Source organism: Dasypus novemcinctus, chromosome 5 (assembly GCF_030445035.2).
Source record: "Dasypus novemcinctus isolate mDasNov1 chromosome 5, mDasNov1.1.hap2, whole genome shotgun sequence".
Lineage (NCBI taxonomy): Eukaryota > Metazoa > Chordata > Mammalia > Cingulata > Dasypodidae > Dasypus > Dasypus novemcinctus.
In genome coordinates this window covers 139295300-139320478 of record NC_080677.1, presented here as the reverse complement: position 1 = coordinate 139320478, position 25179 = coordinate 139295300, and the positions used below count along the sequence as shown (strand labels likewise).

At 34.4% G+C, this 25179-nt stretch overlaps 1 protein-coding gene across 4 annotated transcripts in view; it reads right to left on the bottom strand.

Annotated features, from left to right (window-relative positions):
• Nucleotides 1–25179, bottom strand: part of UBE3C (ubiquitin protein ligase E3C) — a 152086-nt gene that overhangs the window by 48238 nt on the left and 78669 nt on the right. For all 4 annotated transcript variants that reach the window (XM_071215381.1, XM_058297611.2, XM_004458591.4 and 1 more), the window contains 5 exons: nt 20094–20198; nt 17353–17440; nt 14001–14098; nt 12656–12788; nt 6602–6849 (listed from right to left, as the gene is read on the bottom strand). In XM_071215381.1, coding sequence (XP_071071482.1) covers nt 6602–6849; nt 12656–12788; nt 14001–14098; nt 17353–17440; nt 20094–20198 — 672 coding nt within the window. The remainder of the gene's footprint in view (nt 1–6601; nt 6850–12655; nt 12789–14000; nt 14099–17352; nt 17441–20093; nt 20199–25179) is intronic.

The window sequence follows — 25179 nt, the reverse complement described above, 5'->3', positions numbered from 1 at the left end:
TTTTGTTCATCTCCACCCTTGCCCATTTTCCTTTATTCATGAAAGAGTTACCCTTTCTTCTACCTAAAGCCAATCTCTCCTTTTAGTGTCTAGAGCTACACTAGTCAATGTGGTAGCCACTGACCACAGTGGCTATTTAAATTTAAAGTAATTGAAATTAAATTAAATAAGAAATCTGATTCCTTGTACCAGCTACGTTTCAGGTGCTCAACAGCTACATATGGCTAGTGGCTACAGTATTAGACAATTCAGATATAGAATATTTCCTCCACAGCAAAGTTCTAGTAGATAGTGCTACTCTAGATCTTACCTATTTCTGCGGTCATTACATTCACTGCTGTGTTTCCCCACTATCTTAAATCTTCCTTCTCTACTGATCCTTTATCATGGACATTTTATCTGTTAACACATCCACCCACTCAGTCTTTCCTAGAACTTGTTCATCTCCTAGGTCTCTTCTCTCCTTCCCTTTAGAGCAAATACTTCTGAAAAGGCCATCTACACTCCTTTGCATTTCTTTTTCCTCATGCCAAAGCAAACTCATTTTTCTAACACTTCACTAAAAACATCACCAAGTACCGACCAAACGTCCATCAACTGATGAACAGATAAACAAAATGCAATACATATACTTACAATAAATATTATTTAGCATTAAATGGAAATTAACTACTGATATGTAAAAACAGGGATGTATCTTGAAAACAAGTCACAAGAGATCATATATTGTATGATTTCATTTAACGTCCAAAATAGGTAAACCCATGGAGGGAAAAAAAAGTATTTTAGTGGTTGCAAAGGACTGAGGGTGTTGGGAATGCCAGGCAGAAGGGGGAGTGACTGCTAATGGATAAGGGAGATGAAAAGTGTTCTAAAATTGACTGTGGTAATGATAGCAAAACTCTGAATATAGCAAATCCACTGAATTATATAAAGGGTGAATTATATGGTATAAAACTAAAACTCTTTTATTAAAAATCTCAATAAAATTCTTATTAAAAAATCATCAAGAAAACAAAAACCTCTTTGCTGATAAATACAGTGGTTGCTTTTAAATCCTCAGCTTCCTTGGCCGCCTTACAGTATGACACTGTAATTCAGGTTATCATTAATTCTGACCTAGATCTCTTTACCAGATTCTTAACCATACTACTTTTGAGTCTTATTTTCTAAAACACATTCTCTCCATAACCACAGTGTCTCCTTAAAAATGAAATAAGTTGAATTATGTACCCCAGAAAAAAAGATGTTCTTAATCTTAATCTAGTCTGGTGGATATGAATCCATTGTATACGGGAGCTTTGAAGATGTTATTTTTAGTTAAGATGTGACCCAACTGAAGGGCCTTAATCCTATTATTGGAGGTTTTATGAAGAGAAAGCCACGTGGATAAGCTGCTGGAAGCCAACAGAAACCTGGAAGAAAAGGAGAGGACATGTGATAGGAAAGCCAAGGGACCCAAGGATAGCCAGCCAGCCAAAGCACCACCACTGACCCTGGGGGACCTAAGTATTCTAACCTGTGAAAGCTTAGCCAAAAACTTTCTGTGGTTAAGCCAACCCACTGCTTGACATTTGTCATAGCAAAAGGGAAAATAAGACAGTCTATCACTATCACCTCAAGTTATTTACTTAAAACAATTATGTCCCCACTACTCGGAAAATATTATGGCCAAACTTTTCATCATGGAATACAAAGGCCCTTTATAATATAGCTGGCTGCTTAGTTCTAAAGTATGGGTCAGCAAACTTTTTCTATATAGGACGAAAGAGCAAATACCTTAGACTGTATAGATACAGTCTAAGATATTTACTATCTTAGGGGTTCTTAATCTTCCTTTGTTCCACAGACCCCTTTGCCAGTCAGGTGAAATGATTACTACTGTAATTTATTTATTACGTACATTTATAAGTGAAGGAAACGTTAGATTTCAGTTAGAGGCCAGAGAAAAGAAGTTAATATGTTTCAGTTCAAGCTCATGGACCCCCTGAAATCTTTCCCCTGGTTAAGAACCTCTAGTGTAGTATACTCACTCAACTCTGTCACTGTAGGAATGCAGCCACATGAAATATGTAAATGACAGGTCAGGGCTGTGTTCTAATTTTTTCTTTCTTTCTTCTCCTCCCCCCTCCCCCCCAAACAGGCAGGCAGATTTGGTCCTCAGGCTATAGTTTGCCGACCTCTGTTCTAGAATATCACCTCTGGCTATGTTTTTGCCTTGTAGTAGTCATACTAATTATATTCCTTGTTGTACACATATCTAACCTGTCTCTAGAAATGTATTGGAGAGTGAATATTAGATACCAGGCACCTATATTCCAGTATTTTAAATAGGGGAAATAAAAATTCATTCCCAGACCACCTAAAAAACCCCAAAGAATTCCCCCAAATATTACAGAAGACTTATACTTACCTACATAAAAATATACCAAGGATTCTTGGATGACATAAAACATTAATTTTATTTAATAATAATAATATTATTTAGTAGATAGATACACGTGTGCTTTGCAACAATACTTTACAGTATCAGATATAAGTAACATTTTTCTATACTGCACGAAAATCATCAATGACAAAAATAAACAAGGAAGTAATCTGAGAAAGTTATTATATGAAATTGGACTCAAGTTGCCTAGCAGAAGTAAATGATGGGAGCCATGAAGGACTAAATCCTCAGGGTAAAGGTGAGAAAGAAAACAGGAAAAAGGCCCACCTCATTTAAACCACGTAAGCTATCAGGGGAACTGGAGATTTGACTACTGCATTCACTATAGTCTCTCAACTAGACTTGCAACATATTTATAATGGGCTACTGATTCAATAGTGAATTTTAAGTAAACTTCTCAAAATTTTTATAGCATTTGTGTAATAAGAGTTTGAATACTGTGGGGAATTCTTGTACACTTCCCCAAATGCACCATGTTTTCTGTCAAACAATTATAATTCATTCAACAAAAAATCAAGAATCATTAATTTTCAGTTTCCCAAGGATATAACTTCCATGAATTTTTTCAGTTAGAAGGCATAAGTATCAATCACTGATTTTACAAATATTTCTTGGAATATTTGCCAGTCATGCTCTTCTACGATTAGTAACTATCAATAATAAATTTACTTAAACTGCAAAGAAACAAACAAAATACAACAAAAACACCCCAGAAATATAAACTTTTATGTAAAAGTCTGCCACTTAAAAAAAGGTTAGTAATTAATTTTTAAAAAATGTTAGTAACTAATTAAAAAAAACCCATGATGTGAATAAAATAAAACACGTTTTTGAACTGGATTTGATCTGTGTGCAAGAAACTTGCCATTTCTCATTGAAATGAATCAGAAATTAAAATAAAGACAATAAGAGCTATTTTTAAAAATTGAAAAACTGAAATTTTAAATGCTTACAATATCTAAATGTCTACAAGGTTGAATACTATAATTTCTGTGGGAATGGCTACATTTATATATCCTAAATTCATATATACTTTACAAATTATTTTTGATAGTACATGTTTTAAGATAGTTTACAAAAGTTATACATTGTTTAAATGCTTCCTTTCCTGCCTACGTAATTTAATTTATTCTCAGACACTTTAGGAATATTTTTAAAATGTATAAATGGACCCATTTTTTGGAAACAGATGAATGAATATACAATAAAGTCTTTAATTTAAATCACAAATCCAAGACTCAAATGGGTAGGACTGGCCATAACCTATTTTTCTGTTTAACTGATCAGTTCACCAACATGCTACAAAAGAGGCTTCCCTACCTGTGGAAAACTAATTATCCAATACTGTCATTACAGTATTTTATTTGTTTGTAAAGATAAAAGAAAAAAGTCAAACCTCGGATGTTTTAATATGTCACAGTATACATACTTGGGATTAAGGCTAATAGGATTAGACCTCCAAATGTCAATCATATTCCTTTACCCTGGCACATTGAGAGCAGTGTGGCCTAAACTGGACCCAAAAGACCTTTTAGGGATACTACAAAGGAAGAGCTGCTCTACATTTTCCCAATATGCAGAAGGAAAAAGGAGGGAAGGCAAGGAATATGTTAAAATTGGAAATCATCACAAGAGAGATTAAACAAAACTTTGGCTGCATAAACAAGAAAACAAAATGTAAATTTTAAAAATACAGATACAAAAAAGAGAAAAAACTAAATAATAAAAAAAAATGGTAAAAGAATATTTTAAACAACTATATGCAAGCCTAGAATAATTCAGTATGTTTTCATACTTTATCACATAGCACTCATGCTCCTGAGAAACTTGCCCAGGGCCCCCAATGGGACAATTAGAAAATGTTTGTGGACAGAGACTTGGAGGGAATCTAAATGTTTATCACTTGAATAGTGGAAAAGTAAAATACGTGTGCATACTCTTAGTATGGAATATTGCTTCTTATCAATTAAAAAATATGAATAATGAAATAACGCTAGATCTTGCTAAATAATGCTAGATAGGGCTAGATCTTAAGATCATCACTGAATAAGAAATTAAGACAGGTTATAATATCATTTATATGTGAAACATTTATAAACTAAATACATACCACAAAACAGTACACATCACTAACAACCTCTCTCACTCCAAAGATATGTATCTTAAAGATATCTCAGTGTCTTTAGGGAAAATTTGAAGTGGGATTGGGGATATAGGGGAAAAAAATTAAAAACAGCCACCACCAAAAAAGAATTGGAAAAAAAAAAAAAAGGAATGAACAGAATTAACTCAATTTTCTGCATGAGTGGGTAGAGGGCAGAGGTGGGGAGGACAAAAATGATCATGTTTTCACAAAATGTTAAACTTACATAGCTAGTTCCTCTTGCTTTTCACCTTGATGTTAGCATTTCCCAGGATTTACTTTGCACTTTTCTTTTGACTCTATGTACTTCTCTCCTCCAAGCACGTCCACCTTTGCCAATAATTCAAACTATCAAAGACAGACACTTTCAAAATATCTAAAATCAGCTTAGAATTCTCTCCTGAAGCGTAAATATGTATTGCCAAAATACCCCACACTTAAAATAATTAAAATAAATGAATGACATTCCAAATAAAAACTTACATCTTATCCTTTTTACAGGTATAATTAAGGATACAACTGCCAAGGCAAAAACCTGGAAGCAATCCTAGACTCTTCCCTTTCCCTGGCTCCCCATATTCAATCTAGCCACTAAATCTTTCAAATTTATCCTTCATATCTCATTCATTTATCCCTTCTTTTCAAGGCCCACTGTCATAGCCACTCTGTTAGCAAAATTCCTGCCTGAGGCAGATGTGGTTTAAGCGGATGAGCTCCCACCTACTACATGGGAGGTCCTGGGTTTGGTTCCTGGTGCCTCCTGAAAAAAAAAAAAAATGAACAAGCAAAACAAATGAAAGAAACCCAACTCAGGGAAGCTGATGTGGCTCAGTGGTTGAGCACTGGCTTCCCATATACAAGGTTCCGGGTTCAATCCCTGGCTGCTGTTATGTCAAAACAAAACAAAACAAAACAAAACAAAAAAACAACTTTTCCTGCCTTCAGTCTTGTGTATTCCACCAACAGTAAAGTAATTTTTTTAGAAACAAAAGTATGGCTATATTACACCTTCACTTAAAAATCCTTTAATGATTCCTCTTTATGCATGGCATACAACGTTTCTCTCAAGTCTTATCTCCTTCTGGTCCTTCCCACATCATGGCACACACAAGGGCAGGACCACTAGATCAATAATGAAGAAAAGTGGGGGGAGTGGATGTGGCTCAAGCAGTTGGGCACCTGCTTGCAACATGGGAGGCCCCAGGTTCAGTTTCTGGTGCCTCCTAAAGAAAATAGCAACACAGTAAGCTGACACGACAGGCTGGCACAACAAGATGACACAATGAAGAGACACAGCAAGGAAACACAATGAGAGACAAAACAAGCAGGGAGTGGAGGTGGCTCAAGCGATTGGGTGCCTCCCTCCCACATGGGAGGTCCTGGGTTCAATTCCTGGTGCCTCCTAAATAGAAGACAAACAGAGAGTAGACAGCAAGGACAGACAATAAGCGAGGAGAGGAGTGAAATAAATAAATAAAATAAATCTTAAAAAAAAAAAAAGTACTAGAATCAGAGGATATATTGGCCTTATTCCTGATTTTAATGGGGGTGCTTTGAAAGTTTCACCATTAAATATATTTCCAGTAGGTAATATAATTAAATTTTTATCCATTCAGTCACAATAAAGGATAACTACATTATGTGCAGATAGTTGGTAGATGTAACATGTTTGTTAATAGAGCATTACCATAATATCATCATAACCAATTGTCATAGAATTTGCATGTAACATATTACATTATGTAGTGAATAACCATGGTCTTCAACCTTATGTCACTTTAATCTTACAATGATTCTTACCTTTTCAATGCTATATCAATAATTGTTGATGCATGCAATTATCATGTATATAATATATAATAAAATTAACTTATAACTATGTAAATAAATGCTATTCAAGGTTAACCAAAATTATTTAATTTTGATTAAAGGCTCACAATAAACCACAAAGAAACACAAAATTGCAACATCTTTTGGCCTCAGAGTCATTTTTAAACAGATTACTTTACCTTTCCAAGCATTCTTCCAAGGAAGTAGTAATGTCTGGCAAAAGAGTCTCCAACAAGCATCTGAGCAGCTGGGTTGGGGTATAGAAGCCCTTCATTAGTAGTCTTAAAAAACCCCTGGTTGGGGTTAAATCCTGATTTCAGTAGTTCATTTAAAAACTCTCGAAAAATACCACCACCATCAATGCCAGCTTCATCCAGGCCATGGGCATTGAGTAGATGCACACGAATTCGCTTTTTCAAATCAGGTTCTGTTAAAAAAAGAAAAAAGGAAAGGGGAAGGGGAAAGTAGAAAATATTTTCAAAGCAAGAATAAAATAAAATATTACAATGATTCTTAGGGAGTGAGAGCAAAACTATTACACAAATTTTTATGTAGAATTCAAAATGCTAATGACATCTATGTAAGGCTGGGGAAGGAAAAGGGATTGAGAGGTGATTGCTAAGGGGTGTGGAGTTTTTCTTTTAGGAGGAAATTGTTCTAAAAAATTTTTTTTGTGGTGATAAATGCAAAACATTGTGATTATACTAAAAGCCTTTGGATAGATCATATGGTATGTGAATATATCTCAATAAAACTGCTTATAAAATAAATAAGTAAATGTGCAAGAATAGCCAGAAATAGCAGCTATGTATGGCAGGGCAAGCACAGAGAGACTGAGAGGTAAAGAATTTTCTTGTCTGTTTTTGTTATTATCATTATTGAAATAATAAAAATGCTCTAATAATAAATGAAGTGATGAATGCACAACTATGTGATTATACCGAATACCATTGATTGTACACTTTGGATAACCTGTATGCTTTAAAAATTGATTTGTTTAAAAAAACAACAGCAAGTAAAGCAAGCCAGACACAAAAAGACAAATACTGTATGATTGGGCTTTCATGAACTAAATATATATTGTGCAAACTCATGGAGATAATAATTAGAATATAGGGCACTAGAAAAATAATTAAGGTAGAGAATGGAATTCTGAGGGATAATCTGCACAGAACTGGTAAAAATGTTGTTTGTAAATCTTCGGAAATGAACAGAAAAGGTGAAAGCACATCATGGTGTTTGTAATTAGCAGAGCTATTATGTAAGTATGACAGTGGTTGAAAGGGTAAGTCCAGGAACATGTATATTACTAGAAGAAAAGCTGAAAAATGTAACATGGGACTTTATAACACAGTGAAACCTCATGTGAAATATGGGTAATATTGCATTTATAAAAGTGTTTTTATAAAGTATAAATACAAATAAACTAGAGAGATGGAAATAGAACAGCAGCTATGTATAGCAGGGCAAGCATAGACACTGAGGGGTGATGAGGTTTTTTTGTTTGTTTTTTATTATTATTGAAATAATGAAAATGCTCTAATAATGACTGAAGTCATCAACGTGCAACTATGTAATTATACCAAATACCATTGATTGTACACTTTGGATGGATTTATGCTGTATTAATATGTATCAATAAAATTAATCTGTTAAAGAAAAAAAAAAAAACACCATTGAGATTGAAAAGAGACAAAGAGACAGACTAACCAAGATACTTTTCCCAGAGCCTACAATGGGAAAAAAGAGGAAGTAGCTCCTTTATATTAATATATCAAGAATGGAGTTGACAAAATAGGGTGTTCAGAAGAAAATAAAATTACCTCATATATGCTAACACAGATTAAAATACTAGGAGAGGAGTAGAATGGATTTAAGTGCATAAGGATAATACTGGCGCAGGTAATTATTGCCAAAAAAAGGCAAAAAGGAGAAAGATGATAAAGGGGTAAAACTCTCAGGGGAAGTCAGTAAGCAGGAATCTGCATGCTCTTTTAAAAGTCATGTTTGGCTGAAAAGGGGGAAAATTATTGGTTATATGACCTGCAAAGATTAAAAAACAAAATTAAAAGGTTGCTCAACTATTCCTGGTTCCTGAGAGAAATTTTTCAGAGAAAAATTCTCATAAGGATAATACAACAAAAAGAAGAAATAACATATTCCTGAATATTGTAATAAATACAATAAGGCTTCAATATAAGACTTAGGATACAACCCCCAAATATAAGTCACAAAGATTTCTACCAAGAGTCAAAACAAGGTATCTAAGTAAGAAGTTCTCTCACAGACATTCAGAGAACAGATTTTTTAAAGTAACTATTCTCAAGAATGCTCTATCACAGTTGCAGGTGCTTTGCAAATAAGAGAGGGGGATGGTGAAGAGGAGGAGAAAGAGGAAAGAAAGGGGAGGCAAGGAGGATGAGGGGAATATTGCTGTGTCAAATAAGCCAGGTAAAAATGGAAAAGCAATAGTAAACAGGTTTCTATACTATTCTATTTTCTAAAGGTACAAATGGTCTTTAGGAAACATTTTGAAAAGCAGGTTTAGCAGAATGGATACTCTATATATCATCTAAATAATCTCCTCACAACACTGTTTTTCTCAATATTGCCATATATTAAGGGTCAATGATTTTGAAGTTATAATTCTAGAGTGTAAATATTCCATGTTTTCAAACACAGCAAACGAAATTTATTTTATTGACTGAGGTTTACAGTTACCATGCACAGATGTTGGAACTTTGCCATTCGCTATATGGCAAACAGAGAGAAAAAAGCACTGACCTTGTGCGCCAAGTTAACCTTATTTTTAAAACCCTATTTTCCCTGGGAGTAAATAAATCTAAGTAATTTTTGCTATAGCTTACTCTTGGCTCTTTGTAAAGGAAAAACAATAGCTACCAAGGGTCATTTACCCCAAGCTAGAATTTATACTAGGAATTTTACATGCATTATTTCAAACTGTGTTAAAAAAAAAAGGACTCAATATTCTTGAGGCTCCTTGTCCCAGACAACCTCAGCGGACATTCAGAGCAGTTAACCCTTCGATTACTGCTAGAATTGAGATATTCTGTGGTTTCCTAATGCTCATTTCTATAAACAGCAAAGTACAATAGCAAAACAATGTTTTTAGAATCAAATCAAGCCTTCCAGCTAACTCACCAGTAATCGTTTCTAAGGATAAGTTAGAAATACCTACTTGTAAGGTAAAATTTCAGTGAAAATACCTAAATAAAATATTAATTTGGTTTTACCTTATTACCATTTCATCCTCATGAGAAACAATACAATTAAATCTGCCCATTAAACAAAGCAAAACCACCAACAAACAAAAACAGACAAATGAGGCTGTCAGGAGCTGACCGCAAGTACAGTTCAGAGCCAAGTCTAACGTATCTCATCCAGGATAATGATACTCTCAAGAGTTTACCATGAAGCACTAGGCCCTGAAGGAATTGTTTTCCATACAATATCTCTATAATCCTCATAATCCCATGACTAGATAAGAGTATTTCTCCATATGATTTACAGAGAAAGAAACACTCAATCTCTTCTCTTAAACAGGTTAAATACTTAAATAGGCAGCCCAATGCAGTTGAAAGAGTATATGTGGGCTCTAGAGTAAGAAGACCTGGTTAACTTCTTTGTTCCAGCAGCAACCACCTGCAACTTCAAAAAATTGTTCCAGGCAGTGGATATGGCTCAAGCAATTGGGCTCCCATCTACCATATAGGAAGTCCAGGGTTCGATGCCCAGGGCCTTTCTGGTGAAGGCAAGCTGGCCCATGTGGTGAGCTGGCCAAAGAGAGTGCTGGCCTGCGCAGAGTACTGCCCCATGCAGGAGTACTGCCCCACACAGCAGTGCTAGCCCACACGGAGAGCTAGTGCAGCAAGACGATGCAACAAGAAGAGACACAGAGGAGAGACAATAAGAGACACAATAGATCAGGGAGCTGAGGTGGTGCAGGAGAATCTCCCCTTTCTCCCACTCCAGAAGGTGCCAGGATCAGTTTCCGGAGCTGCCTAGTGAGAGTACAAGCAGACACAGAAGAACACACAGCGAATGGACACAGAAGGCAGACCACGGGGAGGGAGAATAAAAAATAAATCTTAAAAAAAAAAATCATTCTGAGGACAAAATGAAATGAGTAGCCATAAAAGATGGAACTGCACTGATGACTAAATCATACAAAGATTAATCATATTAAAATTAAGCATAAGCAAATAGTCAACAAAGTAGCTTAAAACATTTTCTCATAAGTAAATTAAACATTGAGATAATTTTACTCATTTGCCTAGCAAAATGCCACTCAAACAATTTTAACCCATATTTTAAAAATTATTCTTATTAAGGCCTAAATTAGAGAACACTTATAAAAAACTTAAACCCCTATAACATAAATATTATGAGCAGAAGATTTTTCCAAATCCTCTAATCTCAGTGCATAATGATTGTCAATATACTCAGAACGCTGGGGGCATGGTCAGGTTTAAGTAATTTTAAAGTTTAAAGATTCATCAGGAAATTTGGGGCTTGTTATACTTGGGTAGCAATGTCCTAAAAAAGCACATCTAAATGAAGCAGTTTTTAAATTAATTCAAAACAGCTGGAATATATGCCATATTCTCATTTTGGTTGAAGAACTCATGCATGCATCCTGAAATCTATAGGAAGTCAAAGAAAACCAACCACAGAACAGGTTATGCCATGAATTTCTGTGCCATTTGCTTTTAACCTCACTTACAATATCTTTTCCTCTTTTGTAAGTCCTAACTCTTCATAAAACCCTTCAGCATCAATCAAATCTCACTTTTCTCTAAACACTAAGCCGATCATTTGTGAACTTATTACCCATTTTGTGACATCTAAGGTTTTTTTTCAGGGATTCAATCACAAATTCAATGAACATCTATTGAGCACCAGTTCTGTATGCTGAACAAAGATTCCATCCCAGACTATAAAGACCTCACAGTCAAGTGAGAGAGATAAACATGAAAACTTAATACAAGAACTACTGTAATTGATTTAGAAGGTACTATGGGATCCCACAGGAATGAGAACTTTGGTTTTTTTTCTTTACCTTTATATCTCCAGTCTCCAGTTAGATGATTCAGAATGTACAGATTTTAATCTCATTCACAATGTAATTTTCTGAAAACATAATATCCTATGGAGAATAAATCTGGTATGGTGGGAAGAGTTCACACCCTGTGGTCAGACTTAAATTGAAACTGACTCTGTGGTATTGGGCAAGACATATAGCTCATTAATATGTAAAACAGGGCTTCAGAGGATGATGGCATAAATTAAATAAAAAACAAAATCATGTAAAAAACTAAAACAAAATCCTTGAACATAAAACCCAGAATAGAATTGCTGAGCAATTAGTTTACCTGCCTTTATTGTTCCTAATTTCTAACAAAATTCACTCTTTTAAATCTCCTTATATATTTTAAAAGGTAAAAAAAGTATTTATTCCAAACTGGATTTTGCTTTCCTAGAAAAAAATTAAATTGGTCACCTAGGAAAAAAGGCAACTGTTATTTCCCAACTGGCAAACCACTACCTCTCAAAGATCTAATCCAGATACTATCTATACTTTCACTTTCTATTCCCCCTATATTGATTCAACATTGACTTAATAGAGTATCAGGCACTTGATGTTCTGAAATGAAAAGTTTTAATATATTAGTAAAACTAAAACTTAACATTCAATGTTAAATAGTAACGTAAGCCAAAACATGTACCACGGACTTCTAAAAGCTCTTGAAATTATTTTTTGAAATATAATTTTATCTCATCATTGTACTCTCACTGAAATACATTCATATCTCTTTGTAAAGAAATTTAGATTGCAATGGCATCACTTTCATATATTTTATTTAGCTTACAACTTATGATATTTATACAACATATTTATATTCAAAATATAGAATGTAAATGTCTGTCCATCAAAATTTTTAGCATTATAACTTGTCAACTAAATTGTAGAAGTAGATATTTGAAAATTAAAGTTTTTGCCTTAAGAAAATCTAGTATTTAAACAAGTTTCTGTTGCAATAGCTACATGTCAATATTAGGAATATTATTTGATAATATACATCTTGTAAAACTGACATCTATATTTCAGGTTTTGATGGACATTAATTTTTTAATGATCACCTTTTTAAAAAATAACTCCCCAGTCTCCCCCAACTACACACACACATACACATACACAGAATTATATATACCATTTTCTGGTGAAAGTTTGTCATAAGCATCTTCATAAATATAATTTCTTCTTATTGTGACATTAATTCCATCCAGAAAAGGACCATCTCCTTGGACTTCTTGCTTATCTGCATAAATCAACCTCTGAAAGATCTAGGAAATAAAGCAAGTAATAGGTTATTAGAAACATCCTTCTTGTTATAAACATAAGCAACCAAAAGGAAAAATTGCTAAACTTTGGTATTATATACCCATAAATTCTGAAATGAATTTTAATTGACAAGGTATCAAATATTGAATGCCTTACCAATAAATGTATAAAATTTATATATTTGTCTGGGAGCAGACGTGGCTCAAGTGATTAGGTGCCTCCCTTCCACATGGGAGGCCCCGGGTTTGGTTCCCGGTGCCTCCTAGAAAACCAAGGAAGACAAACAGACACAGCAAGTGCAAACAAAGAGGAGGAGAGAAACAAATAAATAAAAATTTATATATTTGTAATATTGCTCCTTTTCTACCATGATACAACAAATTTAAGTCCCATGCTATAATATATTAATATTTTCTATATTTTTGTTTATAAATACTTCATAAAAACTTAGATAGTGGAAGAAAGAATAGCTTTCTAATGACACATATGAACATTAGTGAGAATATCTCCATAATGCTGAAATTCAAATAACTGATGCTAAAATATCCAGTAGAGGGAGCTCAGGAATTATGTAATACTATGTGTGTGCGTGTGTGCGTGCGTGTGTGTGTGTGTAAACATCAATAGCTTTAAAAGCAAAGGATTCTTTTTCTATAAAAAGATTGAGTAGGTCTAAAGAAATAGCTTACCGTAGCCATTACCCAAGACTAGCCTTGTAACTTTCAGTTTCTTTTATTTGCTAAATAAAGTTGGTGATAAATGAACATAAAGTTTTATACATTCATCAAAAATCACCAGGCAAGAAATTAAGATACTTGTCCACTGTTTTTAATAAAGTAGTGCTTGTGATAAATTATTTTAACATGAATGTACAAAACATACCCTTTAAAAATGTTTCCATTTTCTAAAAGAACGCAGGAGTTGCAAGTCATAAAGTTATACTCTCATTATAAGACTATAATTTAACAGGTCTTTTAACTAGTTATAACTACAGAAAAAAAAAGTTTCAAGTTTATACACTGAGGTAACTAGCTGACTTAAGGTTTTATAAATCATTGTTAGCAATGACAACCTAATGAGAACAATACAAATTATATAATTAGCTAGGGACCAGGAAACATTAGAAATTTCTTTTTGGTGGTGTGTTAATTTTTTATGATTACAAATAATTATAAAACAGTAAATTAATCTATAAAGTAAACAAAATCACATACCTTTACTCGTTCCTCAAATGGAACTACAAAAGGCAATTCTGTTAGAATGGCAAGTTGTCTTTCCTCGGATACAGAAAGTGGTGGTGACTCCAGACCCACTAAAACAAAAATTGAAAACTTTAGGGTATCTATACTTTCCATTTCACTTCTACTGCCACTTATTAAAGATTAAGATTTATAAAATCATTCTTAAGACTACCTCCAATTTGGAGTTTTTTAATACCTTTCAAATTAAAAGCCTATGTACAGGAAAAAGATAGAAGCTATCTGATCAATGAATCTAGTTATTAAATTTATTTCATCTAAAATTTTTCAAGGATTCCCATCTTTAAAGGGAAATACGGAACAATCATCAACACACAGGGTACTTAGAAATGCAGGGTCTCCCATTTGAATAAATGAAAAAATACAGCTAACTACCACTTAATGTGCACTAGCACTGTGACAGCATAGTAATTAATGTTATTCGGCCCCAAAGTCAAGGGGGATTACGGAAATTAGTTGTTACTGGCTGCTTTCACACCATCCTGTTGATTATATATATTTAAATTAATGTAGTGGAGCTATAAAGGATTAAAACCATAGCCCCAGAAGTTTAAATTCTTTGTCCTTAAAAAGACTCAGCCTGTCCCTGATATATTAGTGGCCCACAAACAAGTAAACTCTAGTCTACAAGAAATAGCACTAAAGAGAAAGAAAATATATTTTGGTCATTCAGAAGTAGTAGCTCTTTGGGCTGAGGACGCCTGCCTAAAACCACTGTTCTATTCTATGAGTTTTTCACTTTTGATTTCATAAAATAAAGATGCATTCATGTTAAAAATAATGAAAATGAAAACCATTTCTCTAATAATAGTTAAGAAGGTTAAAAGCCTTAGAATGACAGGCTATGATCAAATCCTAGAAAATGGCACAATGGTTAAAACTGACCAACAAAAACATGGGTATTTTGCAAAATCTGCGACAACGGTGGTTTAATTATTTAAGCACTCTTGAAATATCTCATGATGCTTTAGATAGCATTAAAAGTAAAAAACCAAAATATTGAGTAAAATAACTTTTTCTTTCATTTATTTATTCTTAATTCAGGTAATTCTAACGTAACCTTCTGAATTTGCTGAGCTACATGCTACCTCCTCCCCTTAAACCTCAGCCAAATCAACTGAGCCATTCTAGTATTTTAGCCAGTTCTAAACTCAAGGGCCATCATTGGGAAAACAATATTCATACAGAAAAAATACATGAAAAGTAATTTATGTTTTGAAAATATATGGGAACAAATCTATGAATGTACACATGGCAATAATTTTAAAAACAAAATTTGTTCACTAGGGCAATAATAAGACATACTATTTAGCAACAAAACATAAACAGATCACAATGCATACAGCGATAGCTACTCTGGTAAAGGAAACACAATGGTAAAACTTTCGATTTGGATGTATACTCTGTTACAAATTGTATTTTCCATTTTGTTGTAAAATATGTTTAATAAATTTAATATTTTGGAAATAAAAAATGTTTGAATTGTAACAAAACAGGGAGATTATGAACCTTAAATAGAAATTGTTGATAAAATTAGTTTTGGTCAAATATGAACTAGCATCTATAAAACATTAAGCAATTCAATGTAACAATCTATAGCCTGATGTTGTGGATTTTACTAAAAATTTATAGTAAACACCCACTCCACAGAGCTCATCTACTACATGACAAAAGCTTAGGAAAGTTTTAAGAACACATGAAGATCGCCAAACATCTCTATAAACTAAATCCTAATGAAAAAATTAAAGCTTGACCCTATCTCCGTCAATGACACCATAAACTAGGAAAAAAAAAAAAGAAGAAAGAAGAAAAACATGAAGAATAATGCTTCATATTGTTCTCTGGAATTGATAAATTGTTAAGTTTATGAAATATTGCAACTTTCATATCTCACATGCAGGAGCTCATAAGAAAATATTAGGGAGAAAAAAGTAAACCCATTTTATTACATAAATCTTAAATACCCCACCAAAAGCACAATTCATAAAAGAAATAATTTGATAAAATGGGCTTCATTAAAATTAAAGACTTCTTGAAAGACACTGTTAAGAAAATAAAGACAAGTCACAGAGTAGGAGAAAATATTTGTAAATCACTTATCTGACAAAATTAGATCCAGAATATAGAAAAAACTCTCAAACTGCAATAATTATAAAACAAAAAACCACAAGTACATGCAAAGATGCTTACCATTAGTCAGCTAGGAAAGGCAAATTAAAACCACTACGAGCTATTATTGCACACCTTAAGGAATCCCTAAAATAACATTTTGGGTTTTTTTTTAAAGATTGATAATATCAAGTGCTAGTTAGAATATGGAGCAACTACCACTTTCATATACTGCTGAAGGGAATGTAAAATGCTACAGCTACTTTGGAAAACAGTTTGCAGTTTCTTATAAAGTTAAGCATACACTTGTTATATAACTCAGAACTTTCTCTCCCAACTACTTACCTAAGTGGAACAAAAACTATGTTCAAAATTTGTTCAAAAAGCAATACGAATATAATGTATACCCACAAATACCCACATAAAGATGCTTCATTAATTTCCTCTACAAGAGACAATAACACCAACCTTTTAAACAGAAATCTTAGGTCATTTGAGAAGCCAAACAGATCCCAGGAAGAAAGATGAAAATTATATATATTTAATTAATCGAAAAACTCCACACCCCTTAGCAGTCACCTCTCAATCTCTCTTTTTCCCTAGCCCTAAATAACCACTAATTTAATTCCATTTCAACAAAACTGATTTGTATTTACATTTTATATAAATGGAATTGTACAATATAAGTTAAAAAAAAAACTATGTTCACACAAAAATCCTTACATAGATGTTTTAATAGCTGTATTCATAACAACCCAAAACTGAAAGGAAAAATACATGGACTGAAAACTGGTGGTATATCCATGCAATGGAATACTGCTTGGCAATAAAAATGAACATACTACTGACTCACACAATAACATAGATGAATTTCAAATGCAATGTGCTGAATGAAAGAAGCCAAACTCGCAACATTATATACGTATAATTTCAACTTAAAGACATTCTGGAAATGGCAGAAACTACAGGGACAAAAACAAAATCAGTGATTGCTAAGTGCTGGGCATGGAGGAAGGGGTTGGCCACAAAGGAAAATGAGGGAATGTTGGGGGTGATGGAAACTATTCTATGGTTGATTATGGTGGTAGTTAAAGAACTGTGAACGTAAAAAGAGTGAATTTTATAGTACGTAAACTACGTAATAAACCTGAGTTTGTTGTTGTTGTTTTATTTAAAGTAAAGTAATTATGGAACTCACCATCAAGAGTAGATTGCAATGGACCTATTCTTCCCATTCGACGGAACCTCCACACATGTCTAGATGCTGGTACATAGAGTTGGGTGACCTAGGGAATTATCAATCCTTGTTTAGTACTTTCTTGTCTTCTATAACAATATTTTAACTTGTGAAATTTGAAGAGAACCAGTGTTTTAAGTTTATTTTTAATTACCTAATCTACACTCATTTACCTAATATTCTTCTCCTTTTTTTTTTTTTAAGATTTATTTTTATTTATTTATTCCTTCCCTCCTGGTTGTTTGCGCTCTCTGTGTCCATTTGTTGTGTGCTCTCTGTCTGCCTGTCTTCTCTTTAGGAGGTACCAGGAACCAAACTTGGGACCTCCCATGTCGGAGAGAGGTGCTCAATCACTTGAGCCACCTCATTTCCCTGCTTTGCTGTGTCTCTCATTGTCTTTTCCCTTTGCAGTTCTTTGTTATGTCTTTGTGTTGCATCAGCTCGCCATGCCTGCCCATCACACCAGCTCCCTGTCTTCCTTGTCTTCTCCAGGAGGCACTGGGAACCGAACCTGGGGCCTTCCATGTGGTAGGTGGGAGCTCAATCGCTTGAGTCACATCCATTTCTCCCCAATATTGTTTTCAGACCAACTTTTCATGCCCTCTCTTATGCTGGCCCTCCTTTTATATTTTTACAGTATAATTATCTTTTCCAATACACCCAAAATAAGTACTTAATTTTTCTATTTAATACATGGATGTGTAATATCTATACATAACAAAGCCTCATAACAATATAATTGCTTTAGTAAGGAAAACGTGAATTGTACTTTAGAAAATTAACAATAATTTCTTACTACTACTAAATACCACTGTCTCAAAAACTTTTTACCAATTGAATTAGAATTCAAATAAGGTTAATATAGTACAACTACTACTTTTCCATCTATAAGTTACCTGTACCCCTTATTTTTCCCTCTTGCAAATTTGGATGAAAGAAATAGAAACTTTTGTCCTACAACGTCCCCCATAATCTGGATTTTGCCAACTGCATCTTCATAATGTTAACGTGTATCTTTAACCCTGTATTTCTTATAAATTTATGGTTACATCTAGAGGTTTGACCAAATTCAGATTTGATCTTTTGGCAAGAATAATCCAAAGGTGGTAGCGTGCTCTTTCATCAGGGAACACATTAATGTTTGGTTGTCATTATCCAGATCAGTGCTACTCAAAGTGCAGGTCTAAGAACTGTTTATTATAGGTCAGCAATGAGATACAGAGCTTGTGCCAAGATATAAATCAATTATGACACAAAATACACATTGGTTAAGCTGATATTTTTTTTCCATAATACAAGATCCTTATCTCACTGAGGACAACTGGCAGACCAGCAGTACCAGTCCACAGACTACTTATTAGACATACTTATTAGAATAATTTGAATTATTCTAATTCAAAAATTCCCCATTATTTTACGATTGGCTGGAATCCTTCTACAAAGAGAAAGAACACATCATCAAATATTTAGTAGGCCTGCGATAGATTTCTTAAAGGACAGGCAGAATAAATGCTTTATGTTTTTCTTTATTTTAAACCAGTATTTATAATAATGTGGTTCCTTTGCATCCTACAAAAAGAATAAAGTTTTCCTTTTTCTTTGTAGTATCATCATAAACTCATAGATTTAAACATATTTGATGTTTTACTTCATTGCAGTTATTACTTTTACTGATGCTCAATTTTTTCATTTTTTTTTGGACCAGTGGGAATCCCTTCAAAGTTGGCTCCTGAGTACTTTCACACAACCTAGGTATCCTTTGATGGTTTCCTCGATTTCCAGTATGATGGAATGTTTCACACTCATCTTGTACATTTCTTGTCCTAGTCCTTGAATCAACCCATTTTTCCAATGAGCTGTTTATTTTTAGTGGAAAAACTTTATTTTTAGACAACAATCCATATACTACCACTTGGGTTGTTCACTACTACTAGATTTGTCATTGTTTCTAGACCTTTTCAGAGGCAGAATACATTCTTATTTAAAGATAAAATATAGCATGAATACATACTTCTAGAACTGTTTTAAAACACCTGTTTTCTTTTCTTTAATATTTTTGTAAACTTGTTTCTTCTATGTATAACTCCTCCACCCATTCTCTGACCCACACCTCTTGTCCCCAAGATTTTGAAATAAATCCAGTCATACCTGTGACTAAGAAAATTAAAAACACCTCCCACACTCTATTAATGCTATTTAAATTTCCTTTTTCCTAATACATTATTGAATCTGCTTTAGATCTAGATCTTATAATATTCAAATTTGTCTCTGCTTCTTTAAAAGATTGAAGATAAGGTCTGTCTCATTTAGGTACTGAACAAATATTTATTAACACCAAAAGAAGTAAAATATTTTTCAACTGGAACAAATCATCATTAGGCTTCAGTATAATTTGCTGTTAAAACATGTAAATTAGGATTAATAACTCAGAGAAGAAACTTAATATATATTTAAATCATAATATTGCTAACAAGAACAGAAAAAAAGAGCAAACAAAATATTGCTGACAAAGAAACAAACAAAAAAGCATTCCTATATATTACATTATGTGACTTAACAGTACTAAAAAGGTTTATCACTAATATTTAGTTACATAAGTAATGAACTGAAACAATATTAAAGGACATATTCTTCCCCCCAGAGAGACAAAAGCTGAAAAAATATTTTTTAATGAAAAAAATATTGAGATCTTTCAGTAATACCTTATCTGCCTTAATATCTTCTTGTTCTGAAAGCCAGTGATTAGGAGGACAAAAATTTCTTCTGGTGTCTCTGGACTTCAACATTTTCACTAAGTTGGTGATAACCTAAAGAATAAGAACAAGTCTATGTCATATAACAAGTTCAGCAACAAGAACAACACAAAAGCAAGCATTATCACTAACCAGAAATCAAAGAAACACAATTCAACATGACAGTGCACAAATATTTCAGCTAAATTTCTGAAAGCAAATGTGATAAAGTAATTGAGATCTAGCCATGTACCACCATGAGAACCAATTTACAGAAGTGTTTCTTTCTCCTGATCACAAAAATGTATGTTAAGTACAAAGCAGCTGGTTATCTGCCAACAAAGAGAAAAATTAATACAACTAGCTGCAAATGATTTTTTTTTAATTACAAAGGCAATCATAATTAGGTCTTGAAACACAAATTTGGAAATGTATTAGTTCATGTGAACTATAAAGAAAGACACCTCTAAGTGCAGGAACTTTAAAGAACTTTTTCCCTAAGGTAAAATAGCATTTATGTCTTATTTTTCTGTTTTAGGGGAGATAGAGGGGAAAAAAGAAGAATCCTAGATATAATTTTCACATCTTCCAAAAAGAAAAATTAATTCAGGATCTCTGTTATATAAGCCTCCAGAGTTAGAGTTTTATATAACCCTCTATTTCCCATGACAAGTCCATAAACAAATTAGTCAAGCCTCCTTCATAAAGCGTCCCTAAATTCTCTGGCCTAACTAAACGTCTACTCTATAATCACAAGTTAGTTCATGACTACTGTTATTATTATTTTCAGTAAGCATTAGTTCCTCTCTGGCTTGGCAATAAGCTCTTTATGGATAAAATCCAATTACATGGATATGTAATAGGTAGTTGTTATGGATTGGATTTGTCCCCCAAAAAGACATGGCTCAAGTTCTAACCTTCAGTTCCATCAATGTGAATTTATTTGTAAATAGGATCTTGGAAGATGCTATTATTTAAGATGAGGCCAAACCAGATTTTGGTGGGCCCTAATCTAATTTGCTTAGTGTCATGAAAAGGAGAGAAAATTTGGACACATACACAGAGAAAAGATTGAGTTATGCCTCCACAAAGCAAGGAGCACCATGGATTACAAGTCACCCATCAGAAGCCAGGGAGGAGAACATTCTCTGTTTATTTAAAGATTTATTTATTTTTATTTATCTCCCCTTCCCTGACCCCCCCTCCCCTCCCCAGTTGTCTGCCCTCTGGGTCCATATGCTGTGTGTTCTTCTGTATCCGCTTATATTCTTGTCAGCAGCACCGTGAATCTGTGTCTCTTCTTGTTGCACCACTCCTGGGTAGGCTGCACTTTTTCTATGTGGGGTGGCTCTCCTTACAGGGTGCACTCCTTGTGTGTGGGGCTCCCCTACGCAGGGGACACCCGTGTGGCACAGCACTCCTTGCGTGCATCAGCACTGCACGTGTGCCAAACTCATCACACAGGTCAGGAGGCCCTGGGTTTGAACCCTGGACCTCCCATGTGGTAGGCGGACGCTCTATCCGTTAACCCAAATCTGCTTCTCTATTCTCCACTTTAAAGGGTAAGCACGGCCCTGCTGACACCTTGACATCAGACCACCAGAACCATGAAATAAACTTACATTGTTTAAGCCAACCAGTCAGTGGTACTTTGTTAACAGCAACCCTGGCAAACTAAGACAGTATTATTGATTGATTTGAGGATCAGGAGTTAATTGTAAATTTTATAATATGTGGTTAAAGAGATCTAATAGCACTATTTTAAAAGATTAGAAGTTTTAAATTGAATAGGAATGTATTTTCTAATAGATAAAGATAAATAAGCCAACATAAAATTGGAAATCCAAAGTATATCTTAGACCACTATGATGCAGTATTATATGGGACATACTTTAAAAAGTATTCATTGCTTATATGAAATTCAATTTTACCTGGGTATCCTATATTTATATATGTTAAATCTGGCAACACTAGCCTTGTGCCAATTTCCCCAAAACCTTTTTTTTTTTAATGTCAAGTACCGTACTTTAAAAATCAACTGAGGCGGCGGACTTGGCCCAGTGGTTAGGGCATCCGCCTACCACATGGGAGGTCCGCAGTTCAAACGTGCTTGACCCATGTGGAGCTGGCCCATGTGCAGTGCTGATGCACACAAGGAGTGCTGTGCCATGCAGGGGTGTGCCACGCAGGGGTGTCCCACGCGCAAGGAGTGCGCCCAGTAAGGAGAGCCACCCAGCACGAAAGAAAGTGCAGCCTGCCTAAGAATGGTGCCACCCACACGGAGAAATGACAGAACAAGATGATGCAACAAAAAGAAACACAGATTCCCGTGCTGCTGACAACAGAAGCAGACAAAGACACAGCAAACAGACACAGAGAACAGACAACCAGGGTGGGGAGGAAGGGGAGGGAAATAAATAAATAAATCTTTAAAAAAATAAAAATCAACTGAGAGAGAACATTTTCTCTCTGTCATTTAAACTATTGTTCGCCTAAGTTTTAATATAAATATTAAGAAATCATGAAAAATAGACTGAATCCATTCTGTGATCTCACACCACCTTTAAACACTTTCCTAATTTCTGAATTCATTTTCAGTATTACAACCTAAATAGCCCTACAGATATTTAGTATCAAAAAAGGAAAGGTTAGGGAGATAACCATTACGAAACTACAAAAATTGAGGATTTCGAAAGACAAGGAAAGCTGGAGTAATGATTCAAACTGAATTAATAGCCAGTGCTTAATTCAGAAGAGATTTTTCTTTCAACTAATGTTCGATTATTGTGGCATAGATACATTATTAATGAAGAAGTGCCAAAACTGAAGACCCCTAGGATTTTATATTTAAAGAGGACCTGAGTCATGGGTTAGTCCAATTTTGCAAACTGAACTCAAAAGTTATAAAAATTGCCCAAAGTGAATTCTTTTTAGAGTTAGGCCTGTGATTCTTAAAACTAGCTGCATACTAGAAACACCTGGGAATGTTGATAATGTGTCCACACTGCCAGAGATTTTGACTGTTCTTCCATACTAGATCTAAATCTTGGATTAAATAAATAAATGCTCAAAAACTACAAAAGTATTTAAGTAAAATAAGTATACAGACATGCACGTAATTGTTAAACATCCTCGTACTATTTGAATTCAAAATAGGTGATACCTGTAAGCAGGCTGTAAAACTTTTAACCCCAATATTAAAAAGATAGGGTAAACAGACTTCTTACAAAAATCGCACTTGACAACTGTCCAAGTTAAAGATTATAAATTTAACAGGCACTGTTTACACAAGATCCTTATAACCTTGAGAGTTCACTGCCTGATACTAGCAAGAAAATCCTGCCTCATTGAACCTTGGGGAAATAGTCTTAAGCATTAGATATATAATATATATTAGATGACTTAAGGCTACTGGTGTTAAATCAAGACACTTCTGAATGGAGATCACTAACATTTGGTTTTATTTCTACAACCAAAAAAAATTAAATATATATAGCCCAAGTTTTGAAAGGTAAATGGAGGATAAAACTACACTGTAATTCAAAATTATCGTTTTTAGATATTTAAATCTGATATGCTTAAATAGCATTTTAGTAAGTAAGATCAAACAGCTTAGCTAATTCTTTAAAAAGCTCAATAAAAGGCATATAAGAGGGAAGCAGATTTGGCTCAACTGACAGAGCATCTGCCTACCACACAGGAGGTCCAGGGTTCAAACCCAGGGCCTCCTGATCTGTGTGGTGAGCTGGTCCACACGCAGTGCTGACGTGCACAAGGAATGCCATGCCACGCAGAGGTGTCCCCCACGTAAGGGAGCCCCACGCACAAGAAGTGCATCCCATAAGGAGAGCCGCCCCATGTGAAAAAAAGCGCAGCCTGTCCAGGGGTGGTGCTGCACACATGGAGAGGAGACGCAGCAAGATGACCCAAAAAAGACACAGATTCAGGTGGCACTGACAAGAATATAAGCGGACATAGAAGAACACAGTGAATGGACACAGACAGCAATCAACTGAGGGGGGGGGAGGGGATAAATAAAAAAGAAACAAATCTTTAAAAAAATAAAAAGGCATATAAGGGAAGTAGATGTGGCTCAAGCAACTGGGCTCCTGTCTACCATATAGGAGGTCCAGAGTTCGATGCCCAGGGCCTCCTGGTGAAGGAAAGTTGGTCCCTGTGGTGAGCTAGCCTACGTGGAGTGCTGGCCTGCATGGGGTGCTGCCCCGCGCATGAGTGCTGGCCCACGCAGAGAGATGATGCAGCAAGAGACGCAACAGAGACAAAGAGGAGTGATAATAAGAGACGCAACACATCAGGGAGCCGAGATGTTGCAAGAGAATGACTGCCTCTCTCCCACTCTGGAAGGTCCCAGGATCGGTTCCCAGAGCCACCTAATGAGAATATAAGCAGACACAGAAGAATACACAGCAAATGGACACAGAGAACAGACAATGGAGGGAGGGGGAATAAATAAATCTTTAAAAATAAAATAAAATAAAAGGCATACGAAATAGCACAGAATTTAAGGGCACTTAAGTGTGATAAATGTTTCTAAATATATATTAATTGGGAACTTTATAAAATCTGATTTCATAATGAAGAACATATAAAATGAAATATGGGGGAAGGGGAGACTATAATTTGTCATGGTAAAGCACTATCTCTAAGAATATTATCCCAAAAAAAGCAAGAAAATACCAAAAAAAATAGCAAGAATGCAGGTTTTACTAAAGTAAATCAAAAGTATAGGATGACTAACAGTTTTTCCATCTTCTGTGCTTCAATTATTTGTCTCTTAGCTTTTTTATATCAATGGATTAAATTTTTGTCTTTTTCACTATACAGTATTACAGCAAGAATATGCTATCTGTTTGGGTTTTTTTTGCCATTTTAACCATTTTTAAGTATTCAGTTCTGTGTCATTAATTACATTTACAATGTTATGCTGTCAACACCATTCATTACCAAAATTTCATCAATCAAAAGAGAAACACTGTACCCATTAAGCACTAACTTTCATGTCCCTTGTCCATAGCTCCTGGTAAGTTCTACTTGT